The sequence below is a fragment of the Leptonotus elevatus genome, chromosome 18 (genome assembly GCF_054856555.1).
Source record: "Leptonotus elevatus isolate MCC_2025b chromosome 18, RoL_Lele_1.0, whole genome shotgun sequence".
Taxonomy (NCBI): domain Eukaryota; kingdom Metazoa; phylum Chordata; class Actinopteri; order Syngnathiformes; family Syngnathidae; genus Leptonotus; species Leptonotus elevatus.
Window position 1 is genome coordinate 4020024 of NC_141256.1, and position 17732 is coordinate 4037755.

The window sequence follows — 17732 nt, forward strand, 5'->3', positions numbered from 1 at the left end:
TATGTTCAACAAGTGGTCAAAAACTGATCAAAGTTGTGTTGCTGATGTTTAAGTATAAAAGTAATGGAAGGGTAAAAAAGGCATCCAACAATTTTGAACAATTCTTCCAGGTATGGCCACGGATGTACAAGGGTTGGCTGGCCTTATTAGCCTTCTCACTGTTGGTACTTTTGGTTTAAGTTCTCTGCCACGGCCATTTTTAGGGTCAGGCTGCAACGTCTGCTTTCTATGTCCTACTGTAACGATTTCTCTTAAATGTATTTATTGATTACTATATTATTATTATGTAATTAAAAAAATAGTACAGTGTCTTCAGAATAAAGTCTTGAACGATATGTTGATTTTTGTTCATTCATAAAACAATTAGAACGTATGATTATTATTGTTACATCTCTTGCAGACACACTTCCTTCCACAACTGGTTCAAACACTCCAACTGTAGCAACGACAACAGCCACAGGAGCAAGTGAGCCAATTATCTCTTTGTTACCACTTAACAGTAATTGAAAAATCATCAGTTATTTGCATGCAAAATCCCCCAAAAACACACACACACACCTCATACCAGATACATACAGTAGCTACATTTTTACGTTTTCACATGACACTGTAACATCAACATTAATGACAAGAGTTTATAAATTCTTATCTAAAAAACAAAACTGCTACAACAGATCAATGTGTCCTGAAAATTTTTTTTAAAACAAGAAGAAACTTGAGCAAATCCAAGGTCCAGTTGTGGAGCGGTCGGCTGCTTTAACTGGTTGGGTTACAGAGTAGAGAAAAGGAAAGAAAGGGACGGCGGGAGGCAGGTAAGGAGAGAGAGAGAGACAGACAGACAGACACAGAGAGACAGAGGAGACAGAGGAGAGACAGAGAGAGGCAAAGACAGACAGAGACAGAGACAGAGAGAGAGAGAGAGAGAGAGAGAGAGAGAGAGAGAGAGAGAGAGAGAGAGAGAGAGAGAGAGAGAGAGAGAGAGAGAGAGATTCATTCATAAAACAATTAGAACGTATGATTATTATTGTTACATCTCTTGCAGACACACTTCCTTCCACAACTGGTTCAAACACTCCAACTGTAGCAACGACAACAGCCACAGGAGCAAGTGAGCCAATTATCTCATTGTTACCACTTAACAGTAATTGAAAAAACATCAGTTATTTGCATGCAAAATCCCCCAAAAACACACGCACACACCTCATACCAGATACATACAGTAGCTACATTTTTACGTTTTCACATGACACTGTAACATCAAAATCAATGACAAGAGTTTATAAATTTGTATCTAAAAAACAATAACGCTACGACAGACCAATGTGTCCTGAAAAAAAAAAGTTAAAACAAGAAGAAACCATGAGCAGACCCAAGGTCCAAATGTGAAGCGGTAGGCTGCTTTAACTGGTTGGTAGATAGAGAAATAGAGAGAGATATAGAGAGAGATAGAGCGGTAGAGAGAGATAGAGAGGGATATAGAGATAGAGACAGACACAGAGACAGACAGAGACTGAGACAGAGATAGTGAGAGATAGAGAGAAGAGAGATAGATAGAGAGGGATAAAGATAGAGATAGAGCAATAGAGAGAGAGAGGGATAAAGATAGAGACAGAGACAAAGACAGAGACAGACAGAGACAGAGAAACAGAGGAGACAGAGGAAAGAGAGAGAGAGACAGACAGAGAGAGAGAGACAGACAGACATTGAGACAGAGATAAAGAGATAGAGCGATAGAGAGAGAGAGAGAGAGAGAGACAGACAGACAGACAGAGACACAGACAGAGACACAGACAGAGACAGACAGAATGACAGAGACAGAGAGACGGAGAGACAGAGGAGACAGAGACAGCGAGAAAAAGAGAGAGAAAGAGAGAGATAGAGGGAGGGGGATAGCGGGAGAGATAGAGATAGATAGAGAGGGATAAAGATAGAGATAGAGCGATAGAGAGAGAGAGAGACAGAGAAAGACAAAGACAAAGACAGAGAAAGACAGATAGACAGAGGAGACAGAGACAGAGAAACAGAGGAGACAGAGGAGAGAGAGAGAGAGACAGAGACAGACAGAGAGAGAGAGACAGAGATAGCGAGATAGAGAGAGAGAGAGAGAGAGAGAGAGAGAGAGAGAGACAGAGACAGAGACAGAGACAGACAGAGAGAGAGAGACAGAGACAGAGATAGAGAGAGAGAGAGAGAGAGAGAGAGAGAGAGAAAGAGAGAGAGAGAAGGAGAGAGAGAGAGAGAGAGAGATTGTATCCGACACCCGAGGTATTGGGACGCAAAAAATGATTAAGGCTATACAACATTCCTGACCATATAAAAAAATTTGGGGGTGAATGACTTAAGTTTTAACTTAAATCATTAAAGAGTGTCAGCCTTGCAGAACCGCATAGGGAACTGATTCTATACAACCAATGTCTGGAAACTGAATGGTGTACATCCTGTATCACTAATTACAATTTCTTTAGAAATATGCTCAAAAGAGATCTTGTAAATGTTGATTTGTGCAAATGATTCTTTAAATTCTGGATCTCCTTTGCAGACACAACATTTACCAACACTGCAACAACTGTTGGTCCCACAACACCATCAAGTAAGAGTTATGAAAAGTTACATTTGTGATTTTCCCATCTTAAACATTCTTTTCATAGACATATCTGGCAAGTAAGGCAAAGGATTAGAAACAAAAATAGGTACTGGAAGACATCCAGTCAATTCTTGTGGGTTATATTATGTTCAACATGTGGTCAAAAACTGATCAAAGTTGTGTTGCTGATGTTTAAGTATAAAAGTAATGGAAGGGTAAAAAAGGCATCCAACAATTTGAACACTTCTTCCAGGTATGGCCACGGATGTACAAGGGTTGGCTGGCCTTATTAGCCTTCTCACTGTTGGGACTTTTGGTTTAAGTTCTTTGCCACGGCCATTTTTAGGGTCAGGCTGCAACGTCTGCTTTCTATGTCCTACTGTAACGATTTCTCTTAAATGTATTTATTGATTACTATATTATTATTATGTAATTAAAAAAAATAGTACAGTGTCTTCAGAATAAAGTCTTGAACGATATGTTGATTTTTGTTCATTCATAAAACAATTAGAACGTATGATTATTATTGTTACATCTCTTGCAGACACACTTCCTTCCACAACTGGTTCAAACACTCCAACTGTAGCAACGACAACAGCCACAGGAGCAAGTGAGCCAATTATCTCTTTGTTACCACTTACCAGTAATTGAAAAATCATCAGTTATTTGCATGCAAAATCCCCCAAAAACACACACACACACACACCTCATACCAGATACATACAGTAGCTACATTTTTACATTTTCACATGACACTGTAACATCAACATCAATGACAAGAGTTTATAAATTCTTATCTAAAAAACAAAACTGCTACAACAGACCAATGTGTCCTGAAATTTTTTTTTAAATCAAGAAGAAAACTTGAGCAAATCCAAAGTCCAGTTGTGGAGCGGTCGGCTGCTTTAACTGGTTGGGTTACAGAGTAGAGAAAAGGAAAGGAGGCAGATAAGGAGAGAGAGAGAGACAGACAGACAGACACAGACAGACAGAGGAGACAGAGGAGAGACAGAGAGAGGCAAAGACAGACAGAGACAGAGACAGAGATAAAGAGAGAGAGAGAGAGAGAGAGAGGAGAGAGAGAGAGAGAGAGAGAGAGAGAGAGAGAGAGAGAGAGAGAGAGAGAGAGAGAGAGAGAGAGAGAGAGAGAGAGAGAGATTGTATCCGACACCCGAGGTATTGGGACGCAAAAAATGATTAAGGCTGTAGTACAACATTCCTGACCATATAAAAAAAATTTGGGGGGAATGACTTAAGTTTTAACTTAAATAATTAAAGAGTGTCAGCCTTGCAAAACCGCATAGGGAACTGATTCTATACAACCAATGTCTGGAAACTAAATGGTGTACATCCTGTATCACTAATTACAATTTCTTTAGAAATATGCTCAAAGAGATCTTGTAAATGTTGATTTGTACAAATGATTCTTTAAATTCTGGATCTCTTTTGCAGACACAACATTTACCCAACACTGCAACAACTGTTGGTCCCACAACACCATCAAGTAAGAGTTTGAAAAGTTACATTTGTGATTTTCCCATCTAAACATTCTTTTCATAGACATATCTGGCAAGTAAGGCAAAGGATAGAAACAAAAATAGGTACTGGAAGACATCCAGTCAATTCTTGTGGGTTATATTATGTTCAACAAGTGGTCAAAAACTGATCAAAGTTGTGTTGCTGATGTTTAAGTATAAAAGTAATGGAAAGGGTAAAAAAGGCATCCAACAATTTGAACAATTCTTCCAGGTATGGCCACGGATGTACAAGGATTGGCTGGCCTTATTAGCCTTCTCACTGTGGGACTTTTGGTTTAAGTTCTTTGCCACGGCCATTTTTAGGGTCAGGCTGCAACGCTGCTTTCTATGTCCTACTGTAACCATTTTTCTTAAATTTATTTATTGATTACTATATTATTATTATATAAGTAAAAAAATAGTACAGTGTCTTCAGAATAAAGTCTTGAACGATATGTTGATTTTTGTTCATTCATAATACAATTAGAACTTATGATTATTATTGTTAAATCTCTTGCAGACACACTTCCTTCCACAACTGGTTCAAACACTCCAACTGTAGCAACGACAACAGCCACAGGAGCAAGTGAGCCAATAACTCTTTGTTACCACTTACCAGTAATTGAAAAATCATCAGTTATTTGCATGCAAACAAACCAACCCCCACCCCCCCTACACACACACCACACCAGATACATACAGTAGCTACATTTTTACGTTTTCACATGACACTGTAACATCAAAATCAATGACAAATGTTATAAATTTGTATCTAAAAAACAATAACGCTGCGACAGACCAATGTGTCCTGAAAAAAAAAAGTTAAAAAAGAAGAAACCATGAGCAGACCCAAGGTCCAGTTGTGGAGCGGTAGGCTGCTTTAACTGGTTAAGTTAAAGATTAGAGAAAAGGAAAGACAGGGAGGGAGGGAGGGAGGAAGGAGGGAGGGAAGGAGAGAGAGACAGACAGACAGACACAGAGAGACAGAGGAGACAGAGGAGAAACAGAGAGAGCAGACAGACAGAGATAGAGATAAAGACAGGGAGGAGAGATAGAGAGAAAGAGAAGAGAGAGAGAGAGAGACAGACAGACATTGAGACAGAGATAAAGAGATAGAGCGATAGAGAGAGAGAGAGAGAGAGAGACAGACAGACAGACAGACAGACAGACAGAGACACAGACAGAGACACAGACAGAGACACAGACAGAGTCAAGACAGAATGACAGAGACAGAGAGACGGAGAGACAGAGGAGACAGAGACAGCGAGAAAAGAGAGAGAAGAGAGAGATAGAGGGAGGGGATAGAGGGAGAGATAGAGTTAGATAGAGAGGGATAAAGATAGAGATAGAGCGATAGAGAGAGAGAGAGAGAGAGACAGAGACAGACAGATAGACAGAGGAGACAGAGACAGAGAAACAGAGGAGACAGAGGAGAGAGAGAGAGAGACAGAGAGAGAGAGACAGACAGACATTGAGACAGAGATAAAGAGATAGAGCGATAGAGAGAGAGAGAGAGAGAGAGACAGACAGACACAGACAGAGACAGACAGAGACAGACAGAATGACAGAGACAGAGAGACGGAGAGACAGAGGGGACAGAGACAGCGAGAGAAAGAGAGAGATAGAGGGAGGGGGATAGAGGGAGAGATAGAGATAGATAGAGAGGGATAAAGATAGAGATAGAGCGATAGAGAGAGAGAGAGACAGACAGAGACAAAGACAAAGACAAATCAAAGACAGAGACAGACAGAGAGAGAGACAGAGATAGAGAGAGAGAGAGAGAGAGAGAGACAGAGATAGAGAGAGAGAGAGAGAGAGAGAGAGAGAGAGAGAGAGAGAGAGGAGAGAGAGAGAGATGAGAGAGAGGAGAGAGAGAGAGAGAGATTGTATCCGACACCCGAGGTATTGGGACGCAAAAAATGATTAAGGCTGTACAACATTCCTGACCATATAAAAAAATTTGGGGGGAATGACTTAAGTTTTAACTTAAATAATTAAAGAGTGTCAGCCTTGCAAAACCGCATAGGGAACTGATTCTATACAACCAATGTCTGGAAACTGAATGGTGTACATCCTGTATCACTAATTACAATTTCTTTAGAAATATGCTCAAAAGAGATCTTGTAAATGTTGATTTGTACAAATGATTCTTTAAATTCTGGATCTCTTTTGCAGACACAACATTTACTAACACTCCAACAACTGTTGGTCCCACAACACCATCAAGTAAGAGTTTTGAAAAGTACATTTGTGATTTTCCCATCTTAAACATTCTTTTCATAGACATATCTGGCAAGTAAGGCAAAGGATTAGAAACAAAAATAGGTACTGGAAGACATCCAGTCAATTCTTGTGGGTTATATTATGTTCAACAAGTGGTCAAAAACTGATCAAAGTTGTGTTGCTGATGTTTAAGTATAAAAGTAATGGAAGGGTAAAAAAGGCATCCAACAATTTTGAACAATTCTTCCAGGTATGGCCACGGATGTACAAGGGTTGGCTGGCCTTATTAGCCTTCTCACTGTTGGGACTTTTGGTTTAAGTTCTCTGCCACGGCCATTTTTAGGGTCAGGCTGCAACGTCTGCTTTCTATGTCCTACTGTAACGATTTCTCTTAAATGTATTTATTGATTACTATATTATTATTATGTAATTAAAAAATAGTACAGTGTCTTCAGAATAAAGTCTTGAACGATATGTTGATTTTTGTTCATTCATAATACAATTAGAACGTATGATTATTATTGTTACATCTCCTGCAGACACACTTCCTTCCACAACTGGTTCAAACACTCCAACTGTAGCAACGACAACAGCCACAGGAGCAAGTGAGCCAATTATCTCTTTGTTACCACTTAACAGTAATTGAAAAATCATCAGTTATTTGCATGCAAAATCCCCCAAAATCACACACACACACCTCATACCAGATACATACAGTAGCTACATTTTTACGTTTTCACATGACACTGTAACATCAACATCAATGACAAGAGTTTATAAATTTGTATCTAAAAAACAATAACGCTACAACAGACCAATGTGTCCTGAAAAAAAAAAAGTTAAAACAAGAAGAAACCATGAGCAGACCCAAGGTCCAGTTGTGGAGCGGTAGGCTGCTTTAACTGGTTGGGTTAAAGAGTAAAGAAAAGGAAAGACAGGGAGGGAGGGAGGGAGGAAGGGAGGGAGGGAAGGAGAGAGAGACAGACAGACAGACACAGAGAGACAGAGGAGACAGAGGAGAAACAGAGAGAGGCAGAGACAGACAGAGATAGAGATAAAGACAGGGAGAGAGATAGAGAGAAAGAGAAATAGAGAGAGAGACAGACAGACATTAAGACAGAGATAAAGAGATAGAGCGATAGAGAGAGAGAGAGAGAGAGAGACAGAGAGAGACAGACAGACAGACAGAGACAGACAGAATGACAGAGACAGAGAGACGGAGAGACAGAGGAGACAGAGACAGCGAGAAAAAGAGAGAGAAAGAGAGAGATAGAGGGAGGGGGATAGAGGGAGCGATATAGTTAGATAGAGAGGGATAAAGATAGAGATAGAGCGATAGAGAGAGAGAGAGAGAGAGAGAGAGAGACAGAGACAGAGACAGAGACAAAGACAAAGACAAAGACAAAGACAGAGACAGAGACAGAGACAGAGAAACAGAGGAGACAGAGGAGAGAGAGAGAGAGACAGAGACAGACAGAGAGAGAGAGACAGAGATAGCGAGAGAGAGAGAGAGAGAGAGAGAGAGAGAGAGAGAGAGAGAGAGAGAGAGAGAGAGAGAGATTGAGAGAGAGAGAGAGAGAGATTGTATCCGACACCCGAGGTATTGGGACGCAAAAAAATGATTAAGGCTATACAACATTCCTGACCATATAAAAAAATTTAGGGGGGAATGACTTAAGTTTTAACTTAAATAATTAAAGAGTGTCAGCCTTGCAGAACCGCATAGGGAACTGATTCTATACAACCAATGTCTGGAAACTGAATGGTGTACATCCTGTATCACTAATTACAATTTCTTTAGAAATATGCTCAAAAGAGATCTTGTAAATGTTGATTTGTGCAAATGATTCTTTAAATTCTGTATCTCTTTTCCAGACACAACATTTACCAACACTCCAACAACTGTTGGTCCCACAACACCATCAAGTAAGAGTTTTGAAAAGTTACATTTGTGATTTTCCCATCTTAAACATTCTTTTCATAGACATATCTGGCAAGTAAGGCAAAGGATTAGAAACAAAAATAGGTACTGGAAGACATCCAGTCAATTCTTGTGGGTTATATTATGTTCAACAAGTGGTCAAAAACTGATCAAATTTGTGTTGCTGATGTTTAAGTATAAAAGTAATGGAAGGGTAAAAAAGGCATCCAACAATTTTGAACACTTTTTCCAGGTATGGCCACGGATGTACAAGGGTTGACTGGCCTTATCTGGCTATTAACCTTCTCACTGTGGGTAATCGGTTGGGACTTTTGGTTTGGTTTGAGATCTGCTCTAAATTTTTAAAGGCTCTGGATGTTGTGGAGCTGTGCTGGTTGACACGCCTCTAAAACATTGCGTGGACATTTATTTTATTAAGAGGAACGATGGGTGTGCTACAACTACAGAGGGATCACATTTCTTCCTGGTAAAGTCTATTCAGGGGTGCAGGAGAAGAGGGTGCGTTAGGAAATCAAAACTCTGATTCAGGAGGAGCAGTGCGGTCTTCGTCCCGGCCGTGCAACAACCTCGAACAGACCCAAGACTCAATGTTGGGCGGTCAATGGCCTCAACTGATTGAATTGAGAGTAGAGAAAAGCAATGACAGAGAGATACAACAAGAGAGAGAATAAGAGTCCATCAGTGTCCGACAAGTAAATCCATAAAAATCGGTTTGATGTTTTGTATGTGTTTTAAAGCAATATCAAGCCAGAATGAACACAAATTAAATGGAACAAGGCTGAAAACACAACACTATTTCTATAGCTGTTACAAACACTACAATTACTGCAACCGTGAAACAACCATGTCTATTCGGCTGTTTGTGAAATTGGACATTATAAGTTTCAACAAAGTATCTCTTTTACACACACAGGACTGGACTCTACCACCACTTTACACACCACATCAACTGGAGTGCCAACAAGAGTAACAAGTAAGAGTTTATGAATTATATTTGGTCAAGCGATCTCTCACATTTTATTCCTACATATTTCTCAATTTGTGTGCAATTTGAATTTATATGATTATTATTGTGACATATTTTCCAGACACAACACTGGTTTTCCCAACAGTTTTAAACACTACAACTGTAGCCCCTCCATTTGATCATGAATACATTATCGCTGTTGAGCTGAATACCACAGATGTGAGTGTGATAAATCTACTGAGGAGCATTTTGAGAAACATCAGTTATCCCATATACATCAACAGCTCCAACTCCAAAATCTCTGACATCGACATAACTACAGGTAAATAAGGAAATAAGTATTTTGGAAGGGATCAATCAATAGATTAACTAATAAAACGCATGAGTTGTTTCTGGTAAATGAAGGCTACTCCTGTGATCCTTGCGAGCTACCTGGTGCCGGTGGGCACCATGTTGGTGACCCCTCAGATAAAGGGTAGGAAGGTAATCTTGTTTCTTCTTCTTCTAACTATAGTTTGCAGTACAAACAGGGCCGGTTTCCAGTGCATATGTGAGGATCAGTATCGTTGGTCATGTGACCAGTGTTTACTGCATGGATCATGTGACAACATCACAAATGACACATGTGGATGCATCAATGCCATTCCTCCGGGTGGACAATATTGCCAATCTGTCGATCATTACAGTAAGACATTTTGAACCAATGATATAGCAGTGGTACAATTCATTTTAGAATTTAGAATAAAATGTATTGGTACTTTTTTTTTTACATACAGTAATTAGCATGAGTAGTAATTTCTCCCCTTCTTCCTTGCAGACTTTACAGATTGTCCTCCAACACGTAAGAATAACAGTATTTGTTAAATAGAAAGTTAAACAGTTAGTTTGGAGTCAAAAGTTGTTGACTGTGTTCTGCCTACAGCTCCTCCATTTGACTATGAATACCTCATCTCTGTTGAGCTATACACCATCAATATGAGCATGATAAACCTGCTAAGAAACATTCTGACAAACATCAGTTATCCCATAGACATCAACAGCTACTCAAAGATCTCGGATATCGACATAACTACAGGTAAATAAAAAGTATCTTGTGGTGGATAAATTAATAATTTAATCATGAACAATATGAGCTTGAGCCATTACATTATAGTAAGACTTGAATGACAAGAAATAAATATTAATCTGGTTTTAGGATGAATCAAAGTACATAGACCGCCCTTTTAAAGATTTTAAACACTATCAGGTGGAATGCAAATTTAAAAAAAACAAAAAAAAACTTATAGTCTTTGTGCTATTGGATCTAAATGTTGCCTTTGATACAGTAAATCACCACATTTTATTAAATAGACTTAAAAAACCTGGTGGGCATCTCTGGTACTGATTTTAACTGGTTTTATTCCTGTCTCAGACCAATGTTTCTTTGCACATGTTCCTCCAGAACCCATGGAATCAAATGCGGGGTTCCCCATGGTTCAAATTTAGGCCCAATACTTTTTAGTCTCTATATGACAAATGATTGGCATACAGCAAAAATAATCTTTACCCTCTTATAGTTTGCAGTGCAAGAAATGCCAGTTACCAGTGCATATGTGAGGATCAGTATCGTTGGTCATGTAACCAATGTTTACAGTATGGACCATGTGACAACATCACAAATGACACATGTGGATGCATCAATGCCATTCCTCCGGCTGGACAATATTGCCAATCTGTCGATCATTACAGTAAGACATTTTGAACCAATGATATAGCAGTGGTACAGTTCATTTTAGAATTTAGAATAAAATGTATTGGTACATTTTTTTTTACATACAGTAATTAGCATGATTAGTAATTTCTCCCCTTCTTCCTTGCAGACTTTACAGATTGCCCTCCAACAACACGTAAGAATAACAGTATTTGTTAAAAAGAAAGTTAAACAGTTAGTTTGGAGTCAAAGGTTGTTGACTGTATTCTGCCTACAGCTCCTCCATTTGACTATGAATACCTCATCTCTGTTGAGCTACACACCGCCAATATGAGCACGATATCCCTGCTAAGAAACATTCTGAGAAACATCAGTTATCCCATAGACATCAACGGATACTCAAAAACCTTTGATATCAACATAACTACAGGTAAGACAAATATAAATCTTCTTGAGCAGGGTGGAAGGGTCAATCATTAGTATAAAATAAATGATCTGTATTTGTTACATGAAGGTAAGACTGTTGAATGTCAGTAATAAAATGCACATGTTCCTCCAGAACCCATGGAATCAAATGCGGGGTTCCCCATGGTTTAAATTTAGGCCCAATACTTTTTAGTCTCTATATGACACATGATTGGCATACAGCAAAAATAATCTTTACCCTCTTATAGTTTGCAGTGCAAGAAATGCCAGTTACCAGTGCATATGTGAGGATCAGTATCGTTGGTCATGTGACCAATGTTTACAGTATGGACCATGTGACAACATCACAAATGACACATGTGGATGCATCAATGCCATTCCTCCTGGTGGACAATATTGCCAATCTGTCTATCAATACAGTAAGACATTTTCAACCAATAATGTAGCAATAGCACAGTTCATTTTCAAATTGAAAATGTATTGGGGGTACTTTTTTTTTTTAAACATACAGTAATTAGCATGATTTGTAATTTCTCCCCTTCTTCCTTTCAGACTTTACAGATTGCCCTCCAACAACACGTAAGAATAACAGTATTTGTTAAAAAGAAAGTTAAACAGTTAGTTTGGAGTCAAAGGTTGTTGACTGTATTCTGCCTACAGCTCCTCCATTTGACTATGAATACCTCATCTCTGTTGAGCTACACACCGCCAATATGAGCACGATATCCCTGCTAAGAAACATTCTGAGAAACATCAGTTATCCCATATACATCAACGGATACTCAAAAGCCTTTGATATCAACATAACTACAGGTAAGACAAATATAAATCTTCTTGAGCAGGGTGGAAGGGTCAATCATTAGTATAAAATAAATGATCTGTATTTGTTACATGAAGGTAAGACTGTCAGTAATAAAATGCTGTTAATAAGTGCATAAATAAAATGACAATGTTACTCAATGTTATTCAAAGTTTGATGACCATTACTGTACTTTATGTATGGTGAGTTATTTAACTACTTTATTGGTGTAGTAGTTAGCCCATTTCCCAGATCCAAATTCTGGCAGCCCTCCTTGTGTGGAATTTGCATGTTCCCTCCATTTTCTCAGTGTACTTTTTCTCACATTCCAAAACCATCCTTGTTAGCTTCATTGACGAGTCTATATTGTACAAAGGTGTGAATGACAGTGTGAATGATTGTCAATATATGCCTCACCTCTTACCAAAAGTCAGTAGTAACCAGCTCACCCGCAACCCTCATGAAGTTCATAGAAAATGGTTGGATCGTTAATCTGCATTCAAATAAATCAAAAATTTTGTTTTTAACATGGGTTTGATCGAACCCTGGGAGTTTGGTGAGTCAGTCTCAGGGGTCAAGATAGAGGTCTCAGCGGAGGTCAAGACATACACGCACCCGACTCAAATGATTCATGATGATACCTCACGCCATCATTGGCTGCAGTAGTACTGTCACTATTGAATCTTTTAAAAATCGATTATTTCATTAAAAATAGATTAATCCCTCCACCATTTTTTTGTTTTGTTTTAGTTAATCCACTAAGATTGGACATATTTTGAATTGAGTGGCTATAAATACTCATAATTTTTCTAGTTATTAATTATCTTTTGAATATGTGCATTATTAAACACCAACAACATTAGCCTATGCTGAACGGTTAGCATTCATAATTAGCTAACGATTACCACTTCAGGTAAACAAAGATTAACTACAATTTAGTTCTCTCTCTCTCGCTCTCTCTCTCTCTCGCACGCACACACATGCACGCACACGCGCACGCACACACACACCATTTGATCTACTTTACACATGTAATAGTGTCTTAAAAGATGCTTCAACATTACCCCATGAGTAAACAAGGGTATTAGCATATGCTAAACGGTTAGCAATCGCGATTAATATTAGCGGGCTAGCGATTACCACTTAAGGTAAACAAACACCAGCTACCATAAAGTTTACACACACATCATTATTAGACTTGCCACCCGTCCAGTTTTTCCCGGAATTGTTTTCTTTTTTTACCAGCTGTCCTGGGAAAATAAAAAAATTCTCTCAGGACACAATTTGTCCCATGTGTTAGGAAGCATGCCAAAAGATAATTTCATTTCCTTAATCTGTAGTCTAAAAATGTCCCCTGCGCTACTGTGGAATCATCATCATAACCCTGGCATAATTTGTGCTATCTGAAAAATGTCAATGGTGTGTGAAAGCTAAGCCCTTGAGCTTTACAGGAAAAAGTACGTTAATTTCAGTCCTTCTCTCACGGAGGCCAGGGGAGTCGATGAGTCATGACGAAAGAATGTAACGAACAGCGGGATTTTCAGACATTTTTACATCAATTTGAACAAAATATTGTAGCAAGAAGGTCGCCTATGTACTGTATTTCGACACTTGTATCACATGGTGGCTTTTTAAAGTACTGTACGTTGCCATCGTTGTGTTTGTACCTTATTGGGTTTTAGAGTGTGTGCCTTGTTTGTAGTTTACAGTGTGTATGACTAGCTGAATAATAAACTTTACACTAAGTTAAGACATACATTGCATTACAGTCTCTCTCTCTGTCTGTGGGAAAAAAATTCTCAACTTTTATATACATTTGAACAAAAAGTGGCACATCCAAAATTATTCGTACCTTTGTCCTCAAAAATCAATAGAAAAGCCTTTATTGGCTATTACAGCAAATAAAATGCATCCTATATTTGCTGATCAGCTTTGTGCATGACTCGGCTGATATTTTTGCCCATTTATCTTTAGCAATGAGCTCTTCTTATCATCACCCTGATCTTTAGTTCCCTCCACAGATTTTCAATTGAATTCAAGTTATTATTTTCAACTGAATTCAAGTCTGGACTGTCTGGGCCACTGCAAAACGTTAATATTTTCGTCCGCAAACCATTTCTTAACCATTTTTGGCTGTGTGTTTTGGGATTTTGTCATGCTAAAATGTCCACATATTCAAAATTTGCCGGGGGTATAAATAATTTCAAGCTTGACTGTTAAGTGCTCGATCTTGGTCAGGTGTCCCTTTTTTCACAAATCCGAGGTGGCAACCCTAATCATTATACAGTATCTGCATTACACATTTAATAGTGTCTTAAAAGTCACTTACAGACGACGCTTCAACATTGTTCTATCACTATAAGGTAGAGCTAGCTGTTAGCTACAATTAAACATTTGATTGATTATGGTAAGCTCCCTAATGGCCCATTTATGAAATCCCACATCCCACAATGACGGAGGCTGGGGAGAATCTGGGTTGCCCAAAATCAGCGTGTGTAGCGACTAACCTTGGGTCATGTAGTCGCCGTGGATGGATGTGGGAGATGTTTTTGACACGCTCGACTTAACAAATATTTGTCCACAAAAAATGGCTTTAGTGGTTCAATCCAAAACAAACCTTGCATAAATTATGCTGCAAATTTTCTAACTGAAATTCTATTTGTGAATTTTTTATTTTTTTTAAGAGCTCAGTATTGTTCATTTGCTAATGTCATCATCATTGCTCTTTTTTTTTGTTTTGTTTTTTGAATGTGGGTGAGTATGTGTATGTGTGTGTGTATGTGCGTGTGTGTGTGTGTGTGTGCGTGCGTGTGTGTGTGTGCGTGTGAGTGTGTGTGTATTCGTTAGTTCACCAAAAACCTATTAAAAAAAATCCCATACCGTTCACCTAAACCGAACACCGCCTATTTGTGAAATTAATGTATGAGTGTTTGTATGAGCGAGTGTTTGAACAAATGTTTGACCGAATGTTTGCGAGTGGTAAAAACCGCATGACCTTCCACTCCATCAACCTGATCGCCTACACCTGTGCTTAAAAGGATAGGGAGGGAGGGTGGTCATCTACCGCAAATAAAAGCAACAATAACATGTGGCTCCTACAGCGTGCATCTTGAGATTGTTTCTGGGCCCCTTAGCCTTTTACTGCATCGTTGCCCTCACTTTAAGAGGGTGTTGAAGTTTGGTGAATGTGCAATTGCGCATAAGAAACTAGTGGGGTACTGTTCAATACCTCCAACAAGGTTAAGGACCACTGCTCTAAATGTCCAATGTCACTTAAGCTTCGTGAAAAACTCAAGTGCATAATTTGAAAATAAATGACTGGAACAGAGAATATGAAGGCAAACCTTAAATGCTGTGTTATTTTGTGTTATTTCTAGTTTGCAGTCAAAGCAGTGACCGTTTCCAGTGCATATGTGAGGATCAGTATCATTGGACATGTGACCAGTGTTTACAGTATGGACCATGTGACAACATCACAAATGACACATGTGGATGTATCAATGCCATTCCTTCTGATGGACTATATTGCCAATCCGTCGATCAACAAAGTATAAAACTTAGAATTTGTAATACAGTTGTTGGAAATGTTGGTTATTTACTCTGCTTCTCTTTTATTTTTCTTTGAAGACAAAACTAGTTGTCCAAGCACAACAACTACCTTCCCTCACAGTAAGTGATAAGTTGGTTTTTTTTGTTTTTGTTTTTTAACCAGATCAATGTTCAGCAAATCTTTCTGTACATTTTATTGCTCATACATAACCAACTTATGATACTCAAGATGATCTGAGCGAGGAGTGTGCAGACTTAAGTCTCGGATTGATAATGATATGAATCAATGACTACCATAATGAATGTATATGACTGATGCGTATAGTAAAAATCGATGGGGATGGGTTACTAATAAGCTATGGCTTCTACCCGTCAGCCCTTCTTTCGGATGTCAATGTTGCAAATTATATTATGTGATCGATGTAACCTGTTACAATGTGTCAGAAAGGAAAAATGTAATAAAACAAAACAAACAAACAAAACCTAACTTAAAAATTACGTCATGGTTTCTTCTCACAGATGTATTATAATAATGCTTAATCTTTTTACATACACAGTTTCTACAACTCTAACAACTCTATCAACAACAACTCCTGTAACAAATACTACAACGCCAGAACCACCAACAAAGGTGACAAATACTACGACAACTCGAGCAACAACTCCAGTAACAAATACGACAACTCGAGCAACAACTCCAGTAACAAATACTACGACAACTCGAACAACACCTCCAGTAGCAAATACTACGTCAACTCAAACAACAACTCCAGTAACAAATACGACAACTCGAGCAACAACTCCAGTAACAAATACGACAACTCGAGCAACAACTCCAGTAGCAAATACTACGTCAACTCGAACAACAACTCCAGTAACAAATACGACAACTCGAGCAACAACTCCAGTAACAAATACAACAACTCGAGCAACAACTCCAGTAACAAATACTACGACAACTCGAGCAACGACTCCAGTAACAAATACTACGACAACTCGAGCAACAACTCCAGTAACAAATACGACAACTCGAGCAACAACTCCAGTAACAAATACTACGACAACTCGTGCAACAACTCCAGTAGCAAATATTACGTCAACTCGAACAACAACTCCAGTAACAAATACAACAACTCGAGCAACAACTCCAGTAACAAATACAACGACAACTCGAGCAACAACAAGTAAGAACATATTTTACATACGGTATATTATGTTGTGAAGTGTTGTTAATCACAGAGAAATAAATATGTGTTACAGAAAGAGCTGATTATTTAGCATGACAATTGTATAATATACAGTTTAACAAAGGACAAGTTTTGAAAAATCCCAGTTTCCTTAGCTAGTTAGTTTCCTTTTCATCAGCTGCTTCTACAAGAGCTAAATTCAAATTTCACATGAACAATATGTGTTACTCAGCAATAACAAATAATACTGAACCGTATCAATTAGTATTATGTTGCAAACTGAGACATTTCCAGCAAATATAACAAATAAACAAATCGCCTCACTAAACACTGCAGTCTCAGCAACGACTACAACTACCACCAAGGCCACAACTACGACAACCACTAAGACTACCACTGCTAAAACCTCCACAATCTCCACCACCACCGCTGCCAGTACAACTCCTCCTGGTAAGTACAACTTTTGTTACCGTGATGACGGGGGCAGCGATGAAGTGACAGTTACTACTAGCTGTGATAAGACACTACACTTAACAAAATAGTTTTATCAAACAGTGTTAAAGCCAGTGACATTTAGCTATCGGTTGGGGCAGACCGCAGTATTAAGCAGTGCTGCGGTCCCCCGTTCTGCTGGGTCGGACTTGGGGCGCTGGCCGTGTTGGAGTGGGGGGCGCTCCTGGCTCCTGGCTCCTGGGTTTGCTCTCCGGCCGTGGGCCACTGCGGGAGTTGTGCCTTGACGCTGCCGTGGCCTGGGGGGCCATGTGGGGTTGTGCTTGCTCTGTCCTGGTCGACGGCTCCCCTCTTTGGTGGAGGTTTTCATGCATGCCAAATCCAACACACCAGCATCT

At 39.0% G+C, this 17732-nt stretch overlaps 1 protein-coding gene across 14 annotated transcripts in view; it reads left to right on the forward strand.

Moving 5' to 3' along the window:
- The window catches only part of LOC147158308 (uncharacterized), a 49048-nt gene that overhangs the window by 19440 nt on the left and 11876 nt on the right, over positions 1–17732 (forward strand). For 6 of the 14 annotated variants that reach the window (XM_086061451.1, XM_086061453.1, XM_086061454.1 and 3 more), the window contains 20 exons: positions 401–466; positions 2540–2590; positions 3129–3194; positions 6864–6929; positions 8200–8250; positions 9180–9239; positions 9355–9555; positions 9748–9918; positions 10051–10074; positions 10156–10308; positions 10790–10960; positions 11093–11119; positions 11201–11353; positions 11598–11768; positions 11902–11928; positions 12010–12162; positions 15526–15696; positions 15776–15817; positions 16255–16881; positions 17221–17334. In XM_086061451.1, the coding sequence (XP_085917577.1) occupies positions 401–466; positions 2540–2590; positions 3129–3194; positions 6864–6929; positions 8200–8250; positions 9180–9239; positions 9355–9555; positions 9748–9918; positions 10051–10074; positions 10156–10308; positions 10790–10960; positions 11093–11119; positions 11201–11353; positions 11598–11768; positions 11902–11928; positions 12010–12162; positions 15526–15696; positions 15776–15817; positions 16255–16881; positions 17221–17334 (2565 nt within the window). The remainder of the gene's footprint in view (positions 1–400; positions 467–2539; positions 2591–3128; positions 3195–6863; positions 6930–8199; positions 8251–9179; positions 9240–9354; positions 9556–9747; positions 9919–10050; positions 10075–10155; positions 10309–10789; positions 10961–11092; positions 11120–11200; positions 11354–11597; positions 11769–11901; positions 11929–12009; positions 12163–15525; positions 15697–15775; positions 15818–16254; positions 16882–17220; positions 17335–17732) is intronic. The other 8 variants (XM_086061460.1, XM_086061461.1, XM_086061463.1 and 5 more) reach the window with 5 other exon arrangements.